Source organism: Anser cygnoides, chromosome 7 (assembly GCF_040182565.1).
Source record: "Anser cygnoides isolate HZ-2024a breed goose chromosome 7, Taihu_goose_T2T_genome, whole genome shotgun sequence".
Taxonomy (NCBI): Eukaryota; Metazoa; Chordata; class Aves; order Anseriformes; family Anatidae; genus Anser; species Anser cygnoides.
In genome coordinates this window covers 13,842,365-13,870,105 of record NC_089879.1, presented here as the reverse complement: position 1 = coordinate 13,870,105, position 27,741 = coordinate 13,842,365, and the positions used below count along the sequence as shown (strand labels likewise).

The 27,741-nt window shown below is 46.6% G+C and overlaps 1 protein-coding gene across 2 annotated transcripts in view; it reads left to right on the top strand.

Moving 5' to 3' along the window:
• Window positions 1-27,741, top strand: part of SUFU (SUFU negative regulator of hedgehog signaling) — an 89,700-nt gene that overhangs the window by 46,972 nt on the left and 14,987 nt on the right. The window contains exons 6-10 of one of the 2 annotated variants that reach the window (XM_067000297.1): window positions 1,207-1,279; window positions 5,772-5,928; window positions 7,454-7,565; window positions 18,559-18,693; window positions 20,176-20,314. In XM_067000297.1, the coding sequence (XP_066856398.1) occupies window positions 1,207-1,279; window positions 5,772-5,928; window positions 7,454-7,565; window positions 18,559-18,693; window positions 20,176-20,314 (616 nt within the window). The remainder of the gene's footprint in view (window positions 1-1,206; window positions 1,280-5,771; window positions 5,929-7,453; window positions 7,566-18,558; window positions 18,694-20,175; window positions 20,315-27,741) is intronic. The other variant, XM_067000298.1, reaches the window with a different exon arrangement.

Genomic DNA, 27,741 nt, shown 5'->3' with positions numbered 1-27,741 from the left:
TGCTGAATTTCTTAAACTTGAACTTTTTCCATTTAGGCACAAGTGCAAATAATTCATGTGATTGCCCTAGAGAAGAGGGAATTTGTCCATCTGCAAGCTTTGTTTCTGGGACCCCAAGACAATAAACACTGTCTGCAGCTCCCTTGACTCCTCTAAACCAATGCAGATGTAGCACCCCTCTCCCCAGTCTGTTTTCATGTTAGTTTTTGGCTTTTGTGCTGTGGCACAAGCACCTTTCCAAAGATAAAATGAAATCCAGAAATGTGTCTGATTCAAAGGCAAAGCTGCAAACTTCTGGGCTGCTGATACGGAGTTAGGGTAAAAGGCTCTTGCATCCCAGTGAGGAGCTGAAGCAGATGGCACTTCTGCAGTTACAAATTAACAGCTTCCAAAGTGATGTGAAGAAAGAGTAGCTACCGATGCCTTCGAAAACCTATAAAATATTAACCTTTATTGGTCTGACTGCAAGTGCTTTGGGAGCCTAACACAGGCAGAGCCAGAGGAGGGGGCTTTTGACTGCAATAACAAAGTATCTCATGAAAAAAAGAAAAAAAAAGAAAAACAACTCTGTGGTGATTTCACAAGACTTCAGTTTTTATTTCAAATGAAAAGCTTGTTCTGAGGCGGATTTCTACGGCCTGGGTGCACTGTGACCCAAAGTCAAGTCCCCAAGTAGTTCATCTTCACAGTAATCTGCTTTCTATCACCTTTGTTGTGGTACATCCTGACCCTTCCAACTTTCATTGCTAGCGAAAACAGGGATTGCACTGAACCATCTGAGTACTCAGCCATTAAGTACCATCTGGGCAAAATGTCTATTGTGAGGATATTCATCAGAGCAATAAGCTTTTTATGGTGCTGAACATGACTGCTGATCTCAGCAAAAAGGGAAGTCCCATTGGGACCCGGCTGCATCTTCAGATACTTAGGAGAGGTATAAATCTTGACCCCATGCCTTGCTGATCTCTCATATGCCTATATCTCATATACCAGGTTACGCTGGACTTCTCAGTCCCAGTTGTTACCTGTAAAACACAGCTCAGTCTTGTATGAGTAAGTGGGTCCACACAGGGGATAGCCTGCATCAGTCTGGACTGCCCTGCAAGACTTGGTGGTGCCAGACACTAGGCAGGTAACGGTTAGGTCCTGGAGGGCTTTCGTCACTAGCTAAACCATGTTTGCTTCATTGCCTTTCTTTCTTTGTAGAGCTGGAGGACCCTGGCTGATAACAGATATGCGAAGAGGAGAAACGATATTTGAAATTGACCCACATCTGCAAGTATGTCTTTAGTTAATAAAACATCATGTCTTTTGTAGTAGCCATTAAAACATCATGTATTTTATAGTAGCCAGGGAGAATTGGTTTAATGGCATAAACCAGTTTTATTATTTTCTGTAAAGGTGCTGTGATCTTCTAAATTTTTGCAATAATCTCAGAACAGTCTTAGAGACTCTGTTTGCCGGCTCAGAAGTGGTTCAAGAGTGCTCGTATTCTGCCCCCAGTGGATGGTGGCTTTAGGAAGAAATTTAGAGAAGCTAGGCCAAGAAAACACGGTCTAGTGCATGAGACCAATTAGTAAGATTTGTAGCATGTTTTAGACAGGAGGAAAACAGACGATGAAGAGTATAGAACGGTACCCAATTTAGAGATGGTAGAGCAGGAACTTCCTCCTTCGTTTTATATGGAAACATGAGGAGAAATAAGATGCAGAAAAATCAAAACTAGTAGTTTTTATTTCATAGCAAATGCGACAGTGTAGCTCATTCCTGTAGGATGTCACTTGAGGCCAAGTAGTTTGTATGATCTGAAAAATTATGGCGAGCCAAAAGCATCTCATGCCATTATTAATAATACGTGCAGGAAGGTATATTAAACCTTCTGCTTCAGAGCTGAAGTTGGGAATTTCTCAAGTTTAAAGATAAGATCAGGACCTCTATGGAGGGATTACCATCCCGTGGCCTACCGCCGATTCGTGTGTTTGGGAAGCAGTTCTGTGTCCCTTCAGCAGAGCTGTGGTACTGGAGAGCAGGGGTCCAAGGCAAATCCAGCGTGGTGCTGACCTCGTTTCAGCGAATCACGGAGTATTTCCCTTTAACAGAGAACTTATGGCGTAGCCTGGGAAGGCACGTGCGTACGTGCACGTTCTGTACGAGCTCTTGCGTTTGCTTGTGGGCTGTGTGTCTGTATCTGATTACCCCCAGTTGCCTCACAGCATCTTTTAATTTGAAAGCTTAAGAAGGAAACCAAATTCTACTTTTACTGTTCTTAAGAGTTTGTTCATCCAAAATAACAGCCCCAGTCTGAGAGAGAAAAAAATGTTCCGCAAACGTCCCGCAGTGTGGGAGCAAATACGACTGCAAGTCCGACAGAGTTTTCAGGCTCTTCAGAATTTTGCCTGTGTGCCCTCTCCCCTCCTGGAGGGTGTTGTCTGTTCTCTGCAACAGCGGTGATTCCTCACGATAACAGGGTTTTCTTCAATTTACTGTAAATGAGAAGTGGCTCAGCTTACTGGAATCTGAGTCAGCCAAGGCAAGTTAAGGCAAATAAAGAGTACTTCTGCCTCACCAGTGTGTCCTGCCACTGACAGCTGCTCTGTCTGTGGTCTTTCCGGACTTCCTCACATCAAAACATTCCTGTTTCTGTTCTCTCTTGCTCTTTCAACAATGAGTGTGCGCAGGTGTGCGCACTGCTCCTTCCTGCCGTGCTCCTACAGACTGCGGGGAGACACGGAGCAAAATCTGCAGGGACAAGTCCCGAAAAGAGCCCAAAACCTGACCGTGGGCAGGGCTGGGCCAGCCCTCCTGCCCACAATTAGTGGGCAAAGGATAAAGTGTCATTCCCCTGGCATTTTTAGTGGTGTTACACAGCACGTGGGAGCTGAAGGGCACAACCAGCAGATAGGTGGAGGCGAGGGGGGAGAGAAAATGACTTCCCAGGGCGCGGGCAGAGCTTGTTGTGAGGCTGCTTTGTCTCTTGTGGGAATTGGTTGAGGCCTAAACCCAGCCCTGGCAGCTGCAGCTGTACTTTCTGTTCGAAGTCGCTGAGAATGGATCCCAACTAAGATGTCATCCCAGGATGTCAGCAATTAACACTGTGGCAGCGCTGGCTGCTTTCTGTGCAGCCAGGCTTCCCTGTAGGCCGTTCAGATTTCCCTGGCAGCGCTGTCAAACAGTCCCTGTTGGTCCCCAGCTCTGTGCTGATTCTCTGTCTTAGCAGATATCTCAGAAGAGAATAAAGCTGATTTGAATTTCCTGAGTTGTGGTTGCTGCTCTGCGGGTCACGCTGCAGTGCTCTGGCTCCTTTAGAAAGGGATCAATGGCTTAGAAGAGCCTCAGAGCATCCCTCCCACATGCTGAGAGGAAAATGGGACAGAAACAGCCTTTCTTTGAGGAAGGAAAAAGCTGAACCTCCTTTGCCCTGGGCTCCTCCAACCTCCTGCTCAGGCTGCCCTTTCATGGGAGGAAGAACAGCCCCTCAGCCCAGGCACATCTTCACTGGCTAGGAAGGGGGGAAAGCACTGCTTTCCCCAAACCAAGAGCCTGTGTTGGTTATTTCATTTTATTTCTCCCTCTTTGACATCAGTGCTTACAAACACAGGCCGCCTTAGGCCAGCTCGTTTCCATCAGCTCCCCTTGATCTCCAAGGGATGCCAGCAGAGCAGCACTTCTTTCCCCCGAGGAAGTGCTCTGCAAACCAGCTGAGATGCAGACAGGGGCTGCAGAACATCCCTCTCCCCCTCCCTGAGGCTGCATGCTGTGAGCGGGGCCTCTGGCTGAGGGGATGGAGCAGCACATCGCAGAGACGTCCAGCTCGAGTCCTCAGGGCCCTTCCACCCTGCTCAAGGGCAAGTTTGGTGGCCCTCCTTCACTTCCCAATCTCTGGAATGAAAAATAACCATGCTGACAAAATCCCCAGCTGATTTGGATCCTTCCAGAGCACTGTGGAGGGCTCCCCAAAGAGCCACGTGGTAAATCTCACTTAGAGCATCGCTAGCATATGTAGCATCAGATGCAGGGTTTTTTGTTTTTTTTTTTTTTCACAACTTCTATTTCTGGGCTAAACAACTAATTTTGTGTTTAGCATATAACAAAAGAAAATTCCAGCAGCTGTATTATTTCTCAGATTTTCCCATTACTTTTTCATAGAAGCCAGTTTCCCCTGACGCCAGAGGAAGATCCCAGCGAGTAGCCTTCTTCCAGGGAGAGAGACGGAAGGAAGGCAGTCTCTTGAACACTTAAACCTAAGCCAGGACTGCTGTGGTCTTAACCCCCGCTACAAGCCTCTGCCTCCCTTCTTGGGCCAGAGAGCCGGTTCAGGAAGGTGAAAAAGCTGGAAAAAAAAAGTCAGTTGGCTCAGGGGAAGGGGTAGGAGCACATGGAGGAGGGTGGGACTGCAGCCGCTGTGAATTACATCATCTTCAAATGCTGTGCAACCACACCCGGAGCGCTCGTGCTTATCTCTGAGCTGCTCAAATCCCCTCTTGGATGGTCACAAGAACAAGCAATGCTCTTTATAGGGTACAGTGGCTACAGCTGGGCAGGGGGAGGAGTGTATGAGGGTTTTAGCATGGAAACTGCTTCTTGGGGAACAGATCTTGCAAAGCACTGAATGCTCCCACGGTCTCTTGACTCCAGTGGCAAGGTCAGACCCGAGGCTAGGAATAACGAGCAGCAAGGTCTGTTCCTGTGGTGTGTGACACAGCTCTGCTCTTCCCTCAAATCTTCAAAGTTTCTGCCCTGTGAGCAGTGGGACTTACCGCGTATTTTGAGGTGACCCAGCTGTATGTAGTGAGATGCAGATCGCTGAGTGGTGTGAGAACTGACAGCCCTACAGAGCAGAGGAAAAACGAGCCGGATTTATTTGGTGCCAGTAGAGGTACCAGCGTTATGAGCAGCCCTTCCTCGGTGTAACCCAGCCCTAAGTCTGTTCAGCTCAACATTACCCCCTTGTGGGAAATGGGTGGAAATTCAGAGTAACGACCGTTCCCATTAGCAGGTGGGTGTCTGCTGGAAGTTTTGGGTGCAGCTTAGGGGACAGTCTTGCTGGCAACAGATACACGTGTCCTTGAAAAAATGCATGGTGTCCAGGAGCATCCAGCTGCTTGGTGGTGGTGTGTGACACCAAACGGTGGTTACATGCTTGGAAAGTCCACCTTGCAAGGGAGGGAGCTTGCGTGTTTTGACTTTGACACTTGCGTGTAGACCGATGTCTCCTCGCACATCTGTCCTTAACTGAACAGGCCAGCACAGTAAAAAGCAGTTGTTGTATGGGCAGTTTGCAAATGGTGAACTCCTGGGAACGATGGGTCTCTGTGCCAACTTTTTGTTGTGGGACTCTTTGGTAAGTTTGGAAAGGGATCTCAGTTATTCGTGCGGTTGTTATCAGTAGCATGTAACAGGTAGAGTGAGAAGTTGTGCTTCATATAGGAGTATATAAATACTTTGGGTGTCAACTTGAGCTAACGTAGAAGCAACCCCAGAACCCATACCCCAGAACTCTCATTTCCACTTCTGTGGAGCAGGGAGGAAAGGCTACGGGTTCAGCTCAGCCTGCCATGAAGAAGGTTGTTCCAGTTCACATCAGCTGCCAGATTTGGCTCAATGTCCGGTCATCCTTAGCTGATATATCAAAGCACAGGTACTGGAGAGCGGAGGGGGAGATGTAGGAGCTGCTGATGGCAGCCGTGCTCACACTGCACGGAGCCAGGGTGGGTTCCAGCTCAGGGTCAAGTCACACCCAAAAAAGTCGTGGGGTTTTGGATCTTTTCAAGCAGGAGAGAGTCGATAAAGGGATTGAGACAGATGGCTCAAACCTGAGTGGAGTGAGTGCCAAATGTGCCTGGGACGATCTCAGCCGGCCCCCCGAGGATGATGAAGACAGCAGGAGCATTTGCATTGGGACCCAGCCGCGGCGGCTCTCCGGGAAAGGTAAGAGGACCTGGTCTGAGTTGCTGTCATGGGTTTTTGGCCTGTTCTCTGACTGGTCTGGGCAGCGTTGTGTGGTTCATTTAAAAAAAAAAAAAAATCACCACTCATGCTGGAAGGCTCAGTGTATCTCAGGAACAAAACGAATTTTGGTGTGGCCTCTTTGAGGAAGACAGGAGATAGAGAAAGAGATCTTTGCATTGTTTTCTCTAAATGCATCTTTCAGGTTTTAGGCTATTTGTAATCTAAATCTGCGAAGTTAAACTGCGAACTGGGTGAAACCAGGACTGTTAGCACCTGCAGGGTGATACAACTGCATTTTCCCAGGCTGTGTTTCCTTTTTAACTTTGTCTTTTGCTTCTTGGGTGGCACATTGGACTGACACTGCATGTTGCTGTAGCTGAACTCAAGTGGATCTTGCAAATACGGAACTTTAGAAAGAAAAAAAATTGAATACATTGGAGTTCCCCTTTGCAGTGAGATGCTGTGTCAGGGTACAGATGTTGTGGCCATTAAGCATGCTTGAAATTGCTATCTTTCAAATGGGCAAAGTAACATAAAATTTGAGGGCTTGAGATTTCTTGGACTTAATGATGTTTTCCTTAAGAATATCTTAAGTCTATGATATCCGGTTTTTAAGTCCATGTTTTAAAACAAACAACCCTATATGCATATACGGATCTGTCTGGCTTCTGTGCATGTATTTTGAACCGCATTGGATCTAAAAAGAATAGACAGTATTCTTCCTCAGCTGTGCAAATGAAAAGCCTGGGACAGGCATAGATGATGTTTGTATGTCATATCCTTCGAAAGATTTTGAAATCATTTGGATATTTTTTCCTCCACCTAATTATCAGAAAAGATCAGGAAACTTCTATGCAAGTTAAGAAAGCATCCTGTTAAAGTATTTGGCCAATCAACATCATAGGAAAATGAAAAAGCAAGAACACTGCCTCTGAGCTGCGTATTTTGCATTTTATTTTCACACGTGAGCTTGAGGTTGAAGTTTACCCTGCATAAAATGACTTTCTTCTTGTGAATCTGGTTGTAAATGAATCATCAGATTTACGAAGCCATTTGTAAAAACTGTAGGATCTCCTCGAACTCATTTGGTAAAGGAACAAGCTCCTATTATGCCTAATGAGAAAAGTGACTTCCAGCACGAAGGCTGGCTGTGTCAAGAGGTTCTGCAAGAGCTTCAGGTACAGCAAACACCTCCTTTATGAAAGGGTACAAAACTACCCAGAATTTCCTCGTTGGGAAAAGCTTTCAGTTCTCCTTGCTTGACATAACCTTGCGGCCCAAAACATGAGAATTCAAGCTGACTTTTTATAAAGTGAAATAACTGCTAAGGTGCAGGAAGGGCCGTTAAGAATTCACCCGTAGTATTTCTTTATTTCGTTCTGAAGGGGAAGAGTTTAGATGAAATACACCGTAGAGACAGGCCTTTTAAGAAAAGCTGGTGTCTCCTTGTGTTATATGATGTTTCTTGGGACTCTGAGTCACACTAAAAAAATTCTCTTTGCAGATACAGAACAAATCAGGGAGACTTTGCGGAGAGGGCTTGAGATTAACAGCAAACCTGTTCTACCTCCAATAAATGCACAAAGACAGAATGGGTTGAACCATGACCGAGCACCGTAAGTTTCGTCATGCATTCTCAGGTGATGGGAGTAGGAATACTCAGAGCTCAGACTGTAAAACTCACAGCTGGGTGGGAAAAGGCTTGGCAGGCAGAGAAGAAAGATGATAGCAAACACTTGCAAAGGGCAAAGACAAAGGAAGAATCAGGATGGTTTGGGTTGGAAGGGACCTTAAAGACCATCTAATTCCAGACCCTTGCCGTTGGCTGGACTGAGCCCTATAAAATGTACTGTCAAACAGTGCTGAGGTGGCATAGATGAGCATTTGCTGATATTTTTGCCTGCACGTTTTGATTGCAAGCTCATAATTAGAAACCTTTTGATTAAAACATTGATATTTTTAAAGTGACTTTGGTCTTGCCTAAGCAGGCAGGTACTGTCAGTAATCACCTGCCAATTATCACCCTCCTATCTAATGGTCTGTACACTAACAGGTGAGTAAAGTGGGACTAGGTGGGCCTGGAGATCTGTCCTCATTTGTAAATTTTGGCTTCAGCAAATCTATAGGAAATTACCTGTGGTTTCAAGCCATCTGCAGTATCTTCACTTCAGCCTTTTTGTGTTTCTTCCCGTTCCATTTTAGGCTGGTAACTAGTTTAATCTCTTCCATCAATCATAATGTTTTCATCTAAGTGATGCAGAAGGCATGTATCTTTGCGGTACTCTTTTTGTCTTGGTATTTCCTAGTCTCCCATGCACATTTGTGCTTTCTCACTTCAAGAATAAAGATCATCATGAAATCAGCTCTTTCCTGTAGTGCCAGGCAGGAGCAGCACCCTGCTCTGTTTCCATTCCAATTTCATTCTTGATCAAGCATTTCACAGGAAAAATATTACTCCTACTTAATTAGGATTCTGATGTCCTTTCTTGTTCCATTTTCTGGGTGACCTCTGATTTAGTTTGCATATAAATATTTCCGGGTACTTTGGGAAAGTATTATGTCAATTGCTGATACTGTGTACTAATAAGTAAGACGAGATACTGGTGCTTACAAAAAAAATAGTATCAGGTGGTTTTAGTATTGTTTTAGGAATAATGTTATTTTTGATATGTAGTAATTATATGGAGCCAGATTCTTACCTGACTCTGATTCTGAGTAGTACTTCTCTGCCTGAAGGTTGGTCCCATTGGCCCCACTGAAAAAATCAGATGATATCATCTCATTTGCAAGAATCAATCACTGCCAGCCTTAAAAGTACTGAGCAGGATTTCTCGCTGATGCCAGGCTCCTGCATAAATCTGCATGGCAGTAAAAGCTTTCTGTTTGCAGCAGCTGGGAGAGACCAGAAACATTTTGGGTGTTCATCAGGACAGGGAGGCAGCCGATGGGTAAGCCACAATGCTGGGAGGCAGTTGTTGCTTAGATAAGAAAGCTGTGTGCCATTCAGGGTATGATAAACAGAGATGTGCTCAAGACAGAGTGCTGAAACATTAGTAGAGGTCTGTGATGGAGCACACAAATATTTACCTGAGCTTTTAGCTGTTCTGAGACAGAGAGGAAGGCAGGTCAAATTCAGAGCTTCATATCCATGATAGTACCCTTTGTAGCAAAGCTCTCTTACCTGTAGCAGCTGCACGCCCGTCCTCCCTGAAGCATGAATGGTAGGAATGGCTGGTTCCCAGTGTTTGTCTCCTGGAAGATCAATACATTGCTCTGAGGTCTGTGGTTGCTGCTGTGGAAGCTGATAGCTAGCCTGGTTCTCCATAATAGCAATGCAGTTAAAGAAAGAGAGCTATCAGGCTGCTCTGTGTCTTACTGGTGGTCACTCTGGTTTACATCTGATCTCCTCAACTTAAACAGCGGTGTGTCCTAATACCTCCTTTCTGTCTCCTCCCTGACTACTTTTAGAGGAGTTTGGAAAAGGTCTTTTTCGATTTGTGCAGTGGTTTTTCTTCTCCAGTTCGTGTAACAGATACAATGGGACTTGTTTGATGCGTTGTCTTCATGAAATTGGTGATTTGTACCGTCAAGCAGTCTTTACTCATAACTTCTAACTAACTTGTAGTTAAATCAGACCTGATGATTACCCTTATTTTAGTGAAAACTTACTAGTCAACATTTTTTCCAGCATGGTGTGGTACAGATGAAGCAGCAGAGGAAGATCTTACTAGCTCTTGGCCTTTCTCAATATACTGTCTCTGCATGAGCATTTGAGCAAGGTTCACAACCTGCTCTTAACCACGTGTACATGGTCTGGAGTCTCTTATCTCCCACTGTTGCAGGGGGATGTAGCTTAGGAGTTCAGTTTTTGCATGGAGTAGTATACCTCCATCCAAATCCCCAAGGGGAACTGCCGGTGTTAAACCACGACACTACTGCAAAGGCTGAGGCATGCAAGACAAAACCCAGTGCAGATACAGTAACGTCACAGGACTTAGAGGCACCTGAGAAGGACAGCCCTGCACATAGATCTAGTCCTGCTGGTACAATCCTGCTTGGGCCTGGTAGAGCTGGGTCTCAGTTCTGGCCTTCCCTATGAATCTTGTGTAATGAAAGGCAAGTCATCCAGCTATTGAGCTTCAGTTCTAAATCTATAAAATGGGACTAATAACAATGTCATCTTCTTGAGGCACCACAAGGATAAATATGTTAACGATTACGAGGTGCTGGCTGATGGGAACCAGGCTTGAGTGTAATCATATCCTGCACTGTACACACCAGACCATAAAATATCAAACCCATGGTTCGTTGCAAGGGTCCTGCGAATAACTGGTGCACTCGGGGCTCCTCAGGAACCTGACAGAAGCACTCTGTTGGGGCATGGCAGATTGTTCCAAATGTATTTTCCATAGGGAGCACCACAGAACCCCGTGGCTGTCAAATTTGCACCCAGCTGACATTAGGATGTTAAAGGCTGACATAGACTCTAATGGCTTCGTGCAGAAGAGGAATGTGCTGTTTATTTATCATAGATTTGCAGCCACTGGCTGCTTTCATAGTAGCTTTCTTCCCTTTCTTTTATCGTAACCCTACCACCCACACGCAATAATCTGTCAGGGTTTAAAGCAGACAACCTGTTCTGCATTCAGTGTCACTAAATAGCGTCAGAAACACTCAAACTTTTGAATATTTATTTGTATAAAATTTTGGAGATCCAGATTCCACGTGAATTTCCCCATCTTTGTGGTGTTACAGTTTTTGGTGCTTATGCAAAATCCTCACATTGTTTGGTTCCAGATAGGGCTTGATTCAGCAAGACACATACTTACATGTTAAGCATTCATATTAGCAGTTGTTCACTGTCCCAGAATCCTAAAAAAAAAAGTTCCTTTGAGAAAAAAGCTGGTTTCTGTCAAAACCCTGTTGGGCAGCTGTAGCACTTTGATTCATTAGTGTTATTACTGTAGACTATGTAGCCATTTTTTCTCCTAAGGATATGAATAAAGGCACTCTTAATGCTTAAAACTGCATTGGACATCTGTTTCTCCAAATGACTGTTAGCTCAGTTCATAAGCAGCCATTAAATCAGTTTGTATGCATTTAAAAAAAAAAAAAGGAAAATTAATCTTTGGAAACATGACTAATCATTTTGACCATAGGTAACATAATATTCCTGATTACACCTTGGAAAAATGAGGCGTGTATGAATCTGAATCTACTTGCCAGTGCCTTGTTATTTATTTCTTAGGACCCCTCAGCTTGGTAGGTGCTGTTGAGACACAAAAAGGCGATGCTCCCAGGCTCTTGGTGTGCACATTCACTGTCGCTGGATGCTGCGAGCTGTTCCCAACAGGGAGCGTTGAGATGTCAGACTAAACACTGGTGCTGCTAAGACCTCGGTGGGCTGGAGGCTCCAGATGTCAGAGATCAGTGACACTTGCAAAGCCTTGCTCCGTTCGCTGTTTAATTTCTCAATGTAGGAGATTCCACGGCTGAGTCTGTAATAGTTCCTGGCAACTGGTTCAGTGCTGTCCTGTGAGGTAGGGGAGTAGTATCCCCGTTTTACACGTGGGGACAGAGGAGTTAATTTGCCACAGTTGCGGTGAGAGCCAGGGTTGGGATAGGGGAATTCTTGACCTTTTCCACCCCTCAAGGGTCCCCTTTATCACGCAGCATTGCTGAAAGTGATGTTTTTCTGCCCCTTGGCTGACTCAGTTCTACTGCTCCTGTCAGCGGAGGCATGGAATAGAAACCTAGAGCTAGCAAGCTGCATTGCTGCATAAGTTGAGGCTAAAATTATCAGTAATTGCTACACTTCATTGTTCCAGGATTCAGGTAGTGCCCACGCACATCCCTGGTGTCTCAAGGTGAGGTTTGAGTAGTGGAAAAAGGTCTCCCAAGGCTGCATCAATTTGACAAAACACAAGGTTTATCCAGCGTCTCCTTACAGTTTATCACTCTCCCTCTTGTCGAGGAGGATGAAGCAATGTGGTTCAACAGGCCGCTCACGCATGGTTCCCATATTTCTGTCTGGGATTTCCCAGGCAGCAACGTGCTCTGGTCCCCCCCGGGCCACTCATGCACAGTGGTCATTTGTCCAGGAGCCCACAGCAGATGCCCCAAAGACCTCAAATCCCATCTGCGTTCAATTTCCCGGCAGAAAAAAACAGGCTGAGTCTAGGGATCCCTTAACATATGGTAGCTCTGTGCCAGTGTGCTAATTCCATCCAGCCCTGAACAGTTTCCAGCTGCGCAGGGAAATGAAGGCAGGTTCCTGGCAAACAGAGCGGGGAGTGAGCCTCTGGCAGGTGGGGCTGGCAGGACCGTCCTGGCCGTGACCTCCCGGAGCAGGGCACCCTGAGCATCTCAGGTTGGTGCCCTTCCCTTGTGGGAAGAGGGAGTTGTTGTGTCACTCCAGAAGTCCTCCGAGATCACGGTGTGATGCAGTGCCAGGTTCGGAGCGTGTGAATAAGAGTGCAGCCGCTTGCAAGACCGGAGGCCGCTCTCCGTGCAGTCCCTTTGACTCGGGAAGTAGGGCGTGCTGACCCCTCCTTCCAGTAAACGCTGTGCGTAGCATTGGGTTAATGCAAATTAACGAGCTCCATCTGAGCAGCGTTTCTGAGGAAGCTCTTAAGGTGATATCAAGATGTAGAATTTGCTTTGAGGCAAGTCTGCACTTTGCTTCTTCCAGTCGCGCTAGGTTTTGCTTGCTGCTTTACTTGGGCGGAGGGGAGCTGTTGTCTGTGTAGCTGGTTTCCTGTCTTCAGTTCTTGGAGGCAACGTTTTACATAAAGGGGAGCATTTCAGCATTCTCTGAAACTGTCTAGTTCTGGCTAGACTTTCTGATTCTGCAACCACTAAGCTGTAAGTTTCCAAGCCAGTCCTGCTTATTTAGGCATGCTCTCTCATCGAGACACCATTCAGTGGTGTCTTGCTTGAGTAAGGAATGCTGAAGGGGGGGAGGCAATGTGCTTTAGGGAGTGTCTCTCAGCATGAGCCTGAGTGCTGGGTGACAAGTCTGCGAACTAGAAAAGCGAATGGCTGGAAAACCAGTGTCAGGAGAAGTGCAGAATGGTCACCATGCTAGTAATTTGCACTTCTGCATAGTTTTCCCCATCTGAGAATCCAAAAGTGCTCTGCAAACATTGACTTAATCCTTGCAACACCCCTTCGTGGAAAAATGTCTCGGTTTTACAGGCAGGGAACCTGATGCACACAAGAGTTGTTTGAGCCTGCAGGGTGCCGGTGGCACAGCCTGAATCTCTCAGTCCTAGTTCAGCTGTAGGTCTGGAACAGCCTGGCCCCTGCAAGCACTGACAGCAGTTATTATGCAGCTTTCCAAAGGGATATGTGAGCGGCAAGAAGATTGTTGCTGCTGGCGTTGTCCTTGGAGCCCTTCTGCGCCAGGGAACGCACACAGAGCATCTTTACCGTCCGGTTGAACCAGGATGGTGAGCACCCAGATCTGAGCGCCTCAGCGAGCCTTGGCTCCGTGCGACCACAGCAGGAGCTGTGCAGCAGCGTCCTCCCCACTTCGGCACTTGCCTCCGTGCCTCTGTGACGTGTCCCTAACTCTGTGTGCCAAGATGCTCGGGGCTCTTTCCCACAACTGCTGGTTTGCCCTTCAGGGGAAGCTGTGGGAAAGACACTGGAAGATTGCCGACGCTTAAGTGATCTTTGACCATATCTTCATTAGGGAGTGAGGAAGTTTGAAATAGCCCCAGTTGGGAAGGGAGAAAGGAAGAAAAAAAGCAGGCCAGACTTTCTTTCCCAGCTGCTGTAAGCTTGCTCTGTGTCTGCTAACTCGTGGTGCTGGGGTTTGTACTTAGGAAGCGAGGAGCGGTGACTGCAGGTTGGGTTAGCGATGCGGTGGGCACCCACTCGTACAGAGTCACTGCCGTGGACAGCTTCCAAGAGTCTGGCCTTTGTGAGTTCAGTACCCAGGGTGGTGACTTGGAAACGCCGAGGAATTACGCTCCGTGTCAGTGACAGAGCTTGGAAGGGAATTGAGACCTCCTTCAGTGACAGATCCCTGAGATCAAACGCTCTGATCATCAAGCGGAATGCAAATGCAAGAATAAATAAACCTTTCTTAATCCGATCTGGTTATTCTTGAATCCCATAAAATAACTGCCATGGGGACTGCTCGAGAGGAGCCTGCCGTAAACATGACTTATAAGGAGGGGACATCCAAACTTTGCGCAACCCACTGATTGCATTGGCCATTCTCCAGGATCCCCAAGGGCTGCTGCTAATTGGCAGAAAATTAAGCAGATTGCAGCCACCCTCGTCTTTAATACAAGGAGAGGGCCCCCAGGAGGCTGCAGGTTGCAGCGTGTGGCTGCTCCCATCGAGAAGGAGTGCAGCACGCTGGGACCTGTAGTCTCCTCGGGCCCTTTCTCCCTGTGGGCAGAGGTCTGGGAAGGCTGCAGTCCATGTTGGACCCCTTTGCAACAGCTTGACCACCCCTCTCCCTAAAACTTTGCTTTAAAAATCAAGTACGACTTTGGTTAAGTTCATGAAGTGTTAATCAGCATTCACAAAATTAAAAAACAAAACAAAAACAAACATAATTTCCTCCCTCCCTCTCTCCTCCACCGAGAAGCAGACTACTGGTAGAAACCGAAGCTGGAAAAAATAGTTGAAAGTCAGCTAAAGTCACCTTGGTAACTGCAGCAATACACTTGCCCAGAACAGGAGACATCAAACCCAACTACAAACAGCTTTAAAGAAACAAAAAGAATGTAATCATCTAAAGAATTAATCTGACAACTGCCCACGTTTACACCTCCCACAAGCTCCCAATCAGTGGGAAATGCGCTTTAATCTCCTCCAACTCCCCTCCAGTTTCACAAAACACTAGATGTGCAGTCCTTAAACTGGGGCATTTCCGGCATGCTGCTTCCATTTAAATCTCCTGCTTTCCCTAATGCAGCAGCCCTGGCTTTTGCAGACTTGTTTTTTCTGGACACTGAGAAACATGATTTTTTTTTGTGTGGGTTGGATGAAGTATTAAATCTGGAATAGACAAAGTTTGCAACATTTTACGTGATAGTCAGCTAGATCTTAGTCATAACAAATAAAACTCCATCAAATTCTGCTGCTGATTTATTTGGTGATGGGGCGGAGGAAGCAAAGGCTTACGGGTAACTGACAGTCGTAAAACCAGGGATGTTAGTGTTAGAAAGCAAACTTTTTCTAAATTTTCTTCTACGGCTGAAACGTACAAGCTGTGGATGGCAGTGTGTGTTACAATGTGAACTCTAATCTTATTAATAACACCCTACAAGTCCTGCTGACCCTCCATCTGGGCTATCACCCTTTGGAAGAATCAGCACAAGGATTTCCGTTCCCAGTGGGAGAATTTTAATGCGTCTTGCAGAGTCCCTGCACATGCTCGGAGTCTGAGAGGCAGACTTGTGGTCTTCCTCAAGCACCTTTCTTTCACTTGAGCACCTCCATTTTACAAACTGTAAGCCTGTAAATACCCTTCAAATCGTGCTTTTGTCTGTTTTATTTTCATTAAGTTGCATATCCCGGGATATAATAACTGCGGAGGCAGCGGTGGGTCGTGCGGGCCTACTTCCTCGCCTCAGCCACCGCGTGGGTCTGACCACTGGTCCACAGACTGGATGTAGGCCATGGGATGCCCGTGTCCCCCCCACCACCTTTCCAGCGTGTTTGCAGGACGCTCACAAAAGCACAGCAGGGCCCCAGCTGGGTCGGCGAGCTTTGGGGTCCCTTGCTGGGGAGGTGGGACCGATCACCTCTCGGCCCTGAGGTGGCGATTTCTGCTGAGGCGGAAAGTAGGTGCTGCAACCCCATGCCAAGTGGGGTGCAACGTCACCTCTCGACGTGTTATGCTTCTTCCACAACACGTCCAGAAATGCTCCCCCCCCCCAAACTCTCTTTAAAAACATGTAGTTTAGCTAGAAGGGTGGTTTACTTTCTGCTCCTGTGGTTTCACCCCTAACTTTGAATAGCTGAGGCTGTGTGAGCTCCACTAAAGGGAAAAAAGAAACACGGAGACCGTGACTATTTTGGAAAAGTTTTGTGGAAAGGATTAATAATTTCATGTCATTCAAAGAATTAACTACCATTTTGCTTCACTCCTTCACCTTTTTGACAGAAGGGCTGGTTACTTATTAATGTGAAGTCATAATTATTGACAGCCTTAAAGTCATGACAGTTCCGTTTGATAGTTATACATTAGTCAACATCTTCTCTTGAGTGTGTAATGACAAACAGCGTTTGCTGTTTTTAATAAGATTTAGAAAGCTTTGCCCCTTGCCTGCAGAATATTGTCGTCATTCCTATTATTGCATTAACAACCGGAGGCTGTTTCCCCTCAGGACTGCAGCCCCATTGTGCTGGCAGCTGCACTGGCTCGCGTGGTGGAAACTGAAAAACCCACCTTCAGCTCCAGGAGTTTGGAGCCGGGGGTTTTGGGGAACTGTCCTCCGGCAGTCTGTCCTGCTGCAACACGAACCTACAGCACCTATTGCCTGCGATGCAGTGGTAGGAAACGTGCCCAGAGCACTTAGGCAATCCAGGTGAGGAGGGCACCGTCTCTTTCCGTAGCAGAAGCGTTGCTGTGTAACTCCTGATCTGCTCCAGGGTGCATAAACTCTGCAACTGCATTTAAGTGCGAGCTTATGGCTTGAAAGCTATGTGTTGCTAATGGCTGACCCTTTTAGTAGGGATTGATAAATGAATGATTGGAAGCGGTAGACCACAGGCTGACTTTCCCACAGCTTGCTGTGTATATAAGATCTGATAAGGAAGTTCAGGCAAAGCTTAGCTTAAGGTCAACTGATCATTAATCAACCGTGCACTTCTCAGGTAATCAGCCTGTGAAATGCTGGCCCACTCCGCTCTTTGAAGACCCCACCTACAAAGAGCTGTAAAATGTTTGCTGAAGTAGATTAAACACAGCTTTAAGTGCCACCTATAGACTACAAAGCATGTTGTGTCTCTGCCTCAGGGTTGACCCACCAGCCTGACACTTGGCTGACTGACAGCCCAGAGCCCACCCCGTGCATAAACTGGGTCCTGACCTCCTGTGTCCTTGAGTCCATTACAGTTTGTGTGTGGCAAAGGCAGAACACAGGACACGTTTCACAGTTTTTATCTTGCAGGGAGATGAGATGAGATGAGCTGCCCTGTGTTTGTTTGTTTGTTTGTTTTCTGCACGTTTGTTTCTTTGCAGGAAGGCGTGGTGAGATAGAAGAGTTGAGCTGGTACCCTCCTTTTAGAGGGAGCAGCTCAGCAGTCTGGGTGGAAGGCTCACCTGGGACTAGGTGACTGGGCAGAGTGTGGAGGTTGATCTGCTTTGGAAGCCGTTCTGAACTATATTACTATGTGTGTGGTGGATGGGAGTAATTTTGTGACAACACCCAAATGTAAAGTCAAGTAGAGGTGTGATCTAAGTCAGCTCACGAAGTTCAAGCTGTTTCTTTACAGTTTTTCCAGATGTACGTTCAAGATGGCTCAGCTTGGGTGGAGGAGGGATCTGGGCGTGTTTTAACAGTGTTCCCAAGTGCAGCTGCAGCCTGGTAGCCTTGTTTGGTTTTTGGTCTGTCTGGCAAGATAGAACCACACTGCTATGTGGCATCTTTCAGCTCTCTCCTGCCTTCCCTGTTCCCCTCCTCTGGTGATTCTCTTGTATGGAAACAATCTTCACAAAGTCTTACTTCTACTAAGTGAACATGGAACATTGGGTCACAAAAATATAAGCCAGTTTTCAGGCACATTGCATCAATACGTGTCATCCTTAGAAACTGTAAATCCTGCGTTCTGCCTTCTTCGTTCTGGGCTATCAAGTAACTGCTCTTTGAACATATAAAGTGTTTATGGTCAAGTATTTTGAGATACACCTGCTTGATTATGTGGAGGGTTCTGTCTGGCAAAGTTCCTAATCATGTAACAACATAACCTTTAGTCATAGCTCCATGACATGCTGCTGGCCTTGCAGAGATGAATAAATAGGAAGCAAAGCTGCGTTGTCTTAAAGCAGCCCCGCTTCAAGGGGAAAGCAGTCTGCAGGTGTCCTACTCATCACGTGCAGAATCCATCTTGTGGCTGATTTGATGCTGGTGGAAACAGAGTTCTCAAAACCTTTTGGGTGAACTGTGGAAAGAAACGATTTGGAGAGAATTGTAGGCATGCCTCAGACCTTAAAGGTACTCAGCAAGGGCACAAGAGACTTTTTGACCCTTTCCCACAGGCCACTGCCTAAAATAACCTGAAGATAGAGCAAAAGGGGGAGGGACGGCATACCTGCTAATTCTTCCAAGCTATTTTGTAGTGGTTTGGGCTTTGGAGAGTGTAGTTTTGCCCCAGTTCTTCACAGATATTTTTTTCTTATATGCTAGGAAGGGATGAGGCTCCAATTCATATCCTAGGTTGTCTAATGAGGGTGAAGAGCTGCATGCTGGGGCTGGTAGTCTGCGGGAGGCTGTGTCTCTGTGGGGGTGATGAAAACACAGATGCGTCTTCCTAACAGGTTGCTCCTGTGTCCTTCAGCATTCGCACAGTCGATCTGAATCACAGCAGCGATGGCACACAGCGCTGGGACCCTAACTATGCATGTTTTGTCTCTCCTCCCAGAAGCCGGAAGGACAGTTTAGAAAGCGAGAGCTCAGCAGCTATCATTCCTCACGAGCTAATCCGCACGAGACAGCTGGAGAGTGTACACCTGAAGTTCAACCAGGAGTCCGGAGCGCTGATTCCCCTCTGTCTAAGGTGAGTGAGGTCGTCCTCCTCCTCAGCTTTTACTAACACGCAGCTTTTGCCTTGTGGCATTGTTTCGCCATACAGGCATGCATGCAATGAGTCTTTAAAGGCCAGAGTTGAGATAATTTTGCCAAAACACATTAAAAACAGATGGTTCTTTGCATGTGTGTTCATCGTGGTAAGACTGTTTCTCATTCTTTTTTTGTCCTCCAGTGTATTTTGAGTGCTGAAACAGGACGGGATTAGTATGCTTTTATTATTATTAGTCTAATGCTGGCAACTGTGATAAAGAAGAGATGTCTTATCATATTCTGTCAAAGAAATCCCTTGAGTTGTTAACTATGGCTTATGGACTCAGACACAAGTATTTGTGCAAAGCCCGTTTGCAGTCAGTTTATGCATGCAAGTATGTTTTTAGTCAAATTCTGGCACTTAGGTGAATGAAAGGACAAAACATTGTGTGTACGCCCTATGCCTTATCTTTCGAAGGTTCAGGCTGTGCATACCACTGTAAGTGACTTTTCTAGATGTCCACAGTTTCAATCGGCACTATTTTTAAAAATACCTGTGGCAAATGTTGTAGTCATTAGCATAAGACAAACGGTTGCAGGTGATTGAGTTACTTTGGCTTAATGAGTTACGTGCCTGTGGTATCAGAGTTATCAGCAGCAGGTGCACGGTTGCCTATGCCTGTTGAGAAACCAATGGGACAGTTAATGCAAACATATTTTATTTTACATTACAAATGTGTGAACAGTCTGTCCTGATCACTTACCACAGCTCAGCTGACCAGCAGTAACTCATCAGGCAGCTGTGACTGTTCTTAGGTGCCATATATCTTACCTGAACGTTTCCCAGTTGCATGTTGGAGGCATGCTTGTATGCAGAGTCTCTGAGCCTAAATACCAGAGGCATCGTTTTCCCCATGGAAAGCACTGAATGAAAAAATGGGAATTGATTCTGTAGATGATCACGTATGTGTATCTTCTAGCCATTTCATTGAAATGCATAAGTAACACAGGTTACATTTGTCAAGCGTCAGGGCAGTGGATTACTAGGCATTGTCACCGTAGATAAGTTTGGTCCCACTGATGAGCCTGCTTAGACCCTACCACATGATGTGGAGTCTGGATTCTCTCCTGCAGCTTTCATCTCTCTGAAAGGCTGGCAGTGCCCTGCCCATGCATGCATCAGTGCCTCGTTGTGGGGATAGGCGTGCAAGGGGACCGAGGTGAGCTAATACAGCTCTGAAACAAGGCCCTGAGTTCAAGGGGGGAGGTAAGAGAGCTCCCTGCCTCAGAAGGAGACTTGTGACGGGCTTTGTGAAGCAAATCAGTCATATATTCCTAAAAAAAATTAATAGTCGCTGCCTTCAAATGGCTTCCATGCTGATGGCAGAAGCTATAGTGCTATATTACAGTGATATATCTTCATCAGTCTGTTGAATGCTGCTCACAGCCTTTCAATTCACACGCATGTTTTATTCCCCAGGGGAAGGCTCTTACATGGACGGCACTTTACATATAAAAGTATTACAGGGGACACAGCAATCACGTTTGTATCAACGGGAGTAGAAGGAGCATTTGCAACAGAAGAGCACCCCTATGCAGCACATGGACCTTGGTTACAAGTGAGAGAGCCTTCTTCCTTTTTCTCTCCTTTCCTCCTTTACAGTGTCATAAAAGTGATCCTGCTAAGGGCTTATGTGGGTTAAAAGTGTAACAAACCTGTCCATTCGTGCTGCAACGTTTCTTATAGTTCTTGTGTAATATTTTCAGTGACTATGGACTCAAAAAATAATGGTGAACTGTTACAATTTATGTTAACGGAGCTCAAATCGATAAGCAGTGGCTGGAAAGTTCTAAAATCATCTGTGAATACAGTAGTATCCATTTCCTGGAGTCAGCAAACACTTTGCAGGCTGTATTTACACTTGATTTCTTCCAGAAAGGAATTTGGGGAGGCAGAGTGGAATGACCTAAACAAGAATGGAGCCAGGGCAGAAGAGTAGCAAGCTGATCTCAAGAGAAGGCTGTGGGACTTTGATCCTACAGAGCCAGGATCTCGGTTTTACATTGTCCTTTACAGGAGAGCAGCACGGATAGTGCAGCCTCTTTCAGTTATACCTCTTTCCTATTGATTCTTTGACAAAAGTCTGTGGTTTCTTGAAGCACCCACACGTTTTCTGCACCAGATTTTTTCTGTATCACAGATTTCCCTTGGAAGTTCCCCATCTGCTTGGTGTTGAGGGTCAGCCCTGCGGAGCCAGTGATGCACTAATGATATGGTGGCACAGCGCTATTCTAACCTTGAATTTCTTCACGGTTATAAACATATTGCAAACATAAAAAAAAGCTTTAGGGAACGTGTTTGTGCAGAAAAGCCCGTCTCTGAGGGACTGTATACATGCAGTGCATCTCTGCCTTCATTGTTACTGTGGCATTCCTGCCTCCCCTTCTGCTTTTAAGGCAGAGGTTTGTTTTAGCGTTGCAGTGTTGCATTTAACCTTCCACTGACTTGTTTTCAAGGCATTCCACTGCCTCTGTTCATACGTCTGGAGGACATCATACCTTGAAATCTGTACGACTTGTGAAGGAGCTGATCTTGGCTGAAATCATCTCGTGTAGGGATTTTCAAAGAACTCGCGTGCTTTGATTGTACTGGCTGGAAAGTGCAACGCTCCTGTAATGATTAACAGCAAACGGTCAGGTTTAAGGGTGGGTCATTTGCTGTTGGTTCCTGTGCTTGCCAACACATGATACACGGGATCTTGTGACTGTGTTAACTCCAAACATAAGAGTGTTTGTTTGCATTTACATCACATCTTGAAATGTATTGATGTGTGGAGTAGTCAGGTAACCTCTAAGAGTGAAGAATGGCAATAATTAGGTCACCATTCAGACAAGCAGCTAGTATTAACCCTTATGAGCCTGGTTGCTTCTGTGCCTGTTACTTGGGTGCCGAAAATTATGTATTTTTTTGGAGTAGGTGGGAGGGAAAGGTGGAGAGTTTCCGGCTCCTGCAGGGTAGGGAGAAGCAAGTTCCTTCGCTTGTCTCCTACACAAGGTCAGTGCATTGGATCTTCTCTTCTGATGTGACTGCCTTTGTGCTGGCTCTTGCCCCATCCTGTGATGGGAATGAAGGAGGACAGACCGGGTGGGGGAGGAAGGGAGGCCAGAAGCAGCCTGGGACAAGAGGAGGAGCACCCGGCTCTGTGAGATACATGTGGGAGTGTCTGAGGCTCTTGGCTTAATATGCAACGGGAGGCTTCATCTGCGCTCTGCAGTCCCTTGTGGTGTTGGGAGTGGAGGAGGGAGGTTCGTGTGGCTTTGCTTCAGAAGTAAAAGAAATTGTGGTGCGCAAAATTTCCGAGGAGGCGAGCTGTGTTGGGTTCAGTCCCTCGCAGCCTGGGCTGGCCGAGTTGGCAGGCCCCGCCAAGCTTTCGCAGCGAGGCCCGGAGGGGCTCTGCCTCCTCCCTCGCTTGGGACCCCAGGCACGGCGACGAGCTCCAAGGAGAGCTAGCGCCTGAAACACAGCACTGCAATGCAGGGGCTTGCTGCAAAGGCTTGTAAACGGAGGGACCGTGGAGGGGAAGAGAGACGGCAGGCCTCTCTCCTCCTGGGGAGGAGGCACGAAAAACCCCGGCCTCCACTCTGTGCGGCAGCCAGCGACTGACTCCTCTTGGGCCCGAGCGTTGGTGCGGTGGGAGCCCAAACGTGCAGACTAAACACAGTACCTCCTGTTTACATCTCGTGGGCTCGTGTGGCGCGTGTCCAAGGTGGGTCAGTCGATCAGCCCGGGCTGAGCGATGATCTGAGAGTCGCTGGCTCTGATGGACGGTTAGCGGGTGACAGGAGTTTGGCAGGTCCCGGCGCCGTTCCTACCAGGCAGGTGTCCGAATCGCCGCCGCAGCTGGCGCTCGGCAGGAGCCGTTTTAGCAGTCTCAGCAGAAAAGTCATTAGACCACGGTGATTGTACGCCCCGTTTCTGTCAACAGCCTTTCCAGGTCACGTTCGAGGTATGTTACTAGGGGAAGCCTGTCCTGCTGCTGCCCGTGCTCTGGGGGTGATTAGATTATTTCATTCTCCAGAGCTGTCAAATTGGCACCTTTCCCAAGTACTTGGAATTTTTTTTTTCATTTAAGTAACATTTAATTAGTTCTAAGAAGCTAAATTCTATTAAAGGTCTAAGCATGTCAGGCTGGTTTATTTCTGAACTTCTTCCACTGTGTCATGTATTGTTGAATAGGGAAATTGCTTTGACTCAGAAACATACAAACATATTCAAGAAGCCCTCCTTGTTAACACTAGACTCCTGTTTATATGCTAGTTACTGTGGCAGAGCCTCTGATGTGTAACACTTGCATTAACATCACACATGATCAAAGGCTTCCGCCCTTCTTTCTTCCATTCCCCCTTCCCCCAGTGCTGTGGCAGCAGTGTGTCCCCACACTGCCTCCTAAGCACCCCTTGCCTCCTCTCCTCTCCTTTCCGAGGGGTAGATGTCCCAGATGCACAGTGAAAGGCTGTGCAGGAGCTGTCTGGCCCAGTGTCGGGGGTTAAGGACGTTGATCTTGCACACAGACTCTGACAATAACTGCCCCACAGACACATTTGTATTCGTGGCAGAGTGTCCGAGGTCCTTGGTCTGAGCTGTGCCAAGCATGCAGTTCATCGCAGATCAACCTTGTTTGTCTGTAAACCTACCCGAAGCAAGGTGAGGTTGTGCGTGTGTTCTCCTTCCCTCCCTCACTTATGTTCAGGCAGATGATAGAGACGCTCTGTTGAAATGTGTTACTGATCAAGCCCGACCCAATAAAGTTGCCTGAGCCTTTAATACATATTAATATTATCCTGGGGTAGTTTGTGTCAAAGCCTGTCAGCATGCATCATCCTTTGGGAATTACCATCATTAAGTCTCCAGTGATGGGAGTCAGGACATGCTTCTGCAAAGCTCCCCTGCTTTTATGTGGAGCTCTCTGCCCGTCTAGCACAAAGCAGACTGTTCTCCCCTCCTACCTTGCTCACCTGGACTGCTTACTCTCCCCAGAGGGGAGAAGGAGGTTTGTTTAACACTACCTTCAGATAATTTCTGCTCCTGCTGCTTTAGGCAGTCATTGTTCTAGGGAAGAAGATGACAGTCGAGTCTTTGATCATGTGCAACGTGCATGTTACGCATCAGATATTGCTGCAAACTCTGACATACAAGCCAATACAGTGCAGTAAAAACAAACCTATAGTTAAAGAGTCCTCGTTAACTGCAAAATCAAGCATACAGAATTTAAGAAGTATTTGAACAACAGTCTTGCCCCTGCTACGTATGTCTATTTCAGTGCCATATCTAATTGAATGATTAGATTTATTTTTTTTTACAAGGTATGCCTCATTCAGTGCACAAGCATACAGCGTGTTTTGGGAATGAATCAGGAGTATGGAGTAAGGTAGACTCTCGCCTATAGGACTTCCACTTGGTTTGTTTGTCAGAATTAGAAGGTGTGTAGTGAATGAGGCAGGTAATTGCAAAAAATCACAATAGTCCCATGGTGAAGCCTGTTAAATGTTACCCTGGAGAACTGGATCCTGTCCCTGCCTCTATTACTCTGTTCTTTCTCAATGTTATTCTAGATTCTTAAGCTAAAATATTCACAGGTGGCAAATGAGTTTGTGTTCCTTATTTTCTGAATGGTCAGCTTGAGACCCGAGGTCTGATCCATGTTGCCAGCAGCACCCGAGGCCAGGAGGAATTCTGCTGCAGATCCCCTGTGCCCCACAGTGCTGAGTGGGCTGGAAAACAGGGACCTGCGAGTCTTGAGGCAGGCACCTGCAAGAAGTGGACGTTCAGACTCAATTTCCTCTTCGCTTGTTTTCCCCTGTCTGTTAAGGAAAACCTTCCAGTCATCCTGTGAAGATTAATTCAGTGCTTGCCAAGCATTCCAGCACCACAGATGAACACCAGAAGCAATTTCAGGAAGATATTAAAATTCATTCTTACAGGTCAGGAGAGAGAAAGGGAACTCTATGGGGTGTAGGGTTCAGCCTGGGAGTCGACGACTCATGTTCAACCCCCTGCTCTTACAGGTTTTCTCGGAGACTTTGTCAGGTCTCAGCTTCTTTTAGCTCCCTCCCCCATCTGCTGCAGGGAGAGGAGCGCTCCCTGCCTCGCAGAAATGTGAGGCTGAGCACGTCAGAGACTGTGCGAGCAGTAAGGACGGTAAGATTAGGTGCTTCCAGTGTAATCCATGCTGGCAGTAGTCGGATGGAGCATACTAAATAAAGGGGAAGAGAGTAGGAGGGAACGGGCAAACAACTTGAATGATAATGAAAAGAAATGATGACTAATGCTGCATTCAGTGAGCAGAACCATCCCGAGGACTGAGCAGGGCAGAGGTCTTGTGGGAGAAAAACTGCAGGCGATCTTGTGATTACAGATTTGTTTCGTGATGCAGACGTACGCTGGGGCCAAATTAGCATTGCGCAGGCAATCTCTATTCAGCCATTTCCAAAGTTTTGTGTGCCCGATATTGCTGGTCTCTGAATGTAGAGGGTGGTTGTTTTTTTGTTTTTTTTTCCAGGTAATTTACTCTGTTTCAAAACAAATGCTGTTAGGCAGATGGAGGCTATGGTTCATTTGCAGTTGGCGCCCTCCAATTCTCAGCACAAGGTCTGTCTCCACGTGAGCTGAGCTGCGGTGGGGTGTTATCCTCTGGCACCAGCCCCTGCCGGAGGACGCTTTGCTCGCCTCCTGTGCCAGTGGCTTTGCAGCGTCCAGCAGTCACTGTGTGGATGCTGAGGCTGTGGAAACGGGGTTCTGCTCCCGGCTCCCTACCCTTTGTGTCGCCTCCGGCTTTGGCCTCTGGTCTGCCCTCCATCCTGTTTTTGTGTCTTTGTCTTCCCCTCATCCTGGCCCGTCTCTGCTTTTCTCTCCTCCCCTTCATTCAAGTTGGCAAATTCCTTCTCCTCCTCCACATTGCCTGACTTCCAGCAGAAATGCTGAGAGCGCTGGAGAGTTTCCCTGCCTTTCGTCCTGATGTGCGTGGTGCCATAGCAATTCCTCATCGCTTGGAGGAATGATCGGAAGGGAAAGTCCTACTTAGCTGCCTCTGCCCCATGTTTGGGGAAAAGCTGTCTTGGGCAAGGACGTGCTCAATGAAGAAGGGCTCTTCAGTTCATTATTCTGCCCTTCCCTGAAAGACTGTGGGCAAACAGTCACTTCCAGAGGCTTCTGTCTTGGCAAAGCGTTCTCATGATGGAGAGAAGGGCTCCTTTGACCTCTAGAACATTTTTTGCTAATCTTTGTAGCCCTCCTCGTGAGGGGTACTTCCAGTTGTTTGCAACAAAATGATTATCCACATTTGTTAGCACTGTCAAAAGATACGTTTTCCAAAACACCTCTTTGAGATAACTTGATTCCTTTTCCCCTAAAAACCCTTAAAAAAATCAAAACCAAGACATCCAGCATGGAAAAATAAGTTGAGGTTTAGGACAGCAAGGTCAAATGTCTCATAGAAAATGTTAAACAAGCAAGTTTATAGGCAGGATAGGTACCTGGAACCTGTGGGAAGCACCCAGCATTCAGGAGCTATCAACATGTGCTATCTGTGCTGGCACTTGTAGGGTGGGGGGAGATTGCAGTGAGCAGGGTCATAGGGGACGATCCATTCTTTTGGTTTGGCAACCTAAGTGAAAAATCTGGGAAAGAAGATCAGACCAAGCTCAATCTTTAAATATTTTTCAGTTTTTCTTGCTGAAACAAAAGCCTTAAAGAAACCAAAAGGAGAAAAAAAATCCCTTTGTGTTGAATGAAACCAGAAATAGAAGGTTTTCTTCAATAAAAACAGCCCCAAAAAAATCTAGTTTTACAGAATGGAACTGGAGTTGTTAGAAGTTTTGCCTTCTCTAATCAGTGTTTGGGGGATAAACCACTCACCCAGGATATGAGAAACTCATGTTCTATTCCCTTGCTTTTATTTCAGCCCCTATTTCTACTTCTTAGCTTTATGGGCACCACAGCTATAGGGTATTTTGGTTCTTCCTCAGCTCATCCAATTGGAGTCGTTCCACATCATATAAAACACTGAATTAGTCACAGAGACAGCACAAGAGAATGACTCTGTTCCGGTAGCGTTAGGACATTCCCCTGGAAATGAGCACATCTGGTTCTTCTCTCTGCTATACCACATGTTAAATCATTTATGCACATTGGCATAATGGCAGCAGCAGAGGTTCAAAGTAACATTTGGAAGAGCTACTCTGGTACTTGAGATGCTCGCCTGTAAGTGGCAGCTATGGGCCAAGTCCTCTTTTGAAGTGGTAGGGGATGGGTTTTGGTCTCCCCAGCTTGAATAGATGTGCCCAGAACCAAACTAGATGTGCTGTGCCTAGCCTGGTGAGTTTAAGGACAATGCCCGCAAACTGGCTTCAGTCACGTACAACTACAACCTGCTCTTACCCAAAACAGTTTTATGTATCTGTCCCAAGAAAAACATTTTCTAAATCTGTTAGGTTGCTTTCCCCAAATTCTTGGCCGGGCCTAGGACAACCTAAGCTAACGCTTTCCAGTAAGTTTATCATCATCCCCCCAGCACTGCACAAAACCTCATAGCTTTATATCGCCTTTTGTTCTTCTTTCTCACTGTCTGAATTCACGAGACACCAGGAAAAGCTTGCTTTAGAGGTTAAAACGTCCCGTTAGGTCATCACGATCCTTCCCATATCAACCCTTCTGCAGCGTGTTCCCTAGTGCTTTGTCCAGGCTAGTTTTAGATGAGTCAAGTTCTTCCATCCTTCTTAAGCTGGCTGACTATCCGACAGCCTAATGCCTCTCCCTTGCTACTCAAAGTACATTTTGGCTACTGTGTGTAGGTCTTCTCTCATCTGCTCGGAGCATTCCCTGAAATGCCCGTTCTTCTGTAGCATTTTCACTCTGAAAGAATGGGTATTGCCTGTCCTCTTGGCTCCCTTGCCAGCCCTCTCCAGCTGAACCAGACTTTGTGTGCTCACTGCAGGCAGCCCTGTCTGCAAGATGGGTCTTGTCAGGCTGGGCTACGAGGAGCCCCCG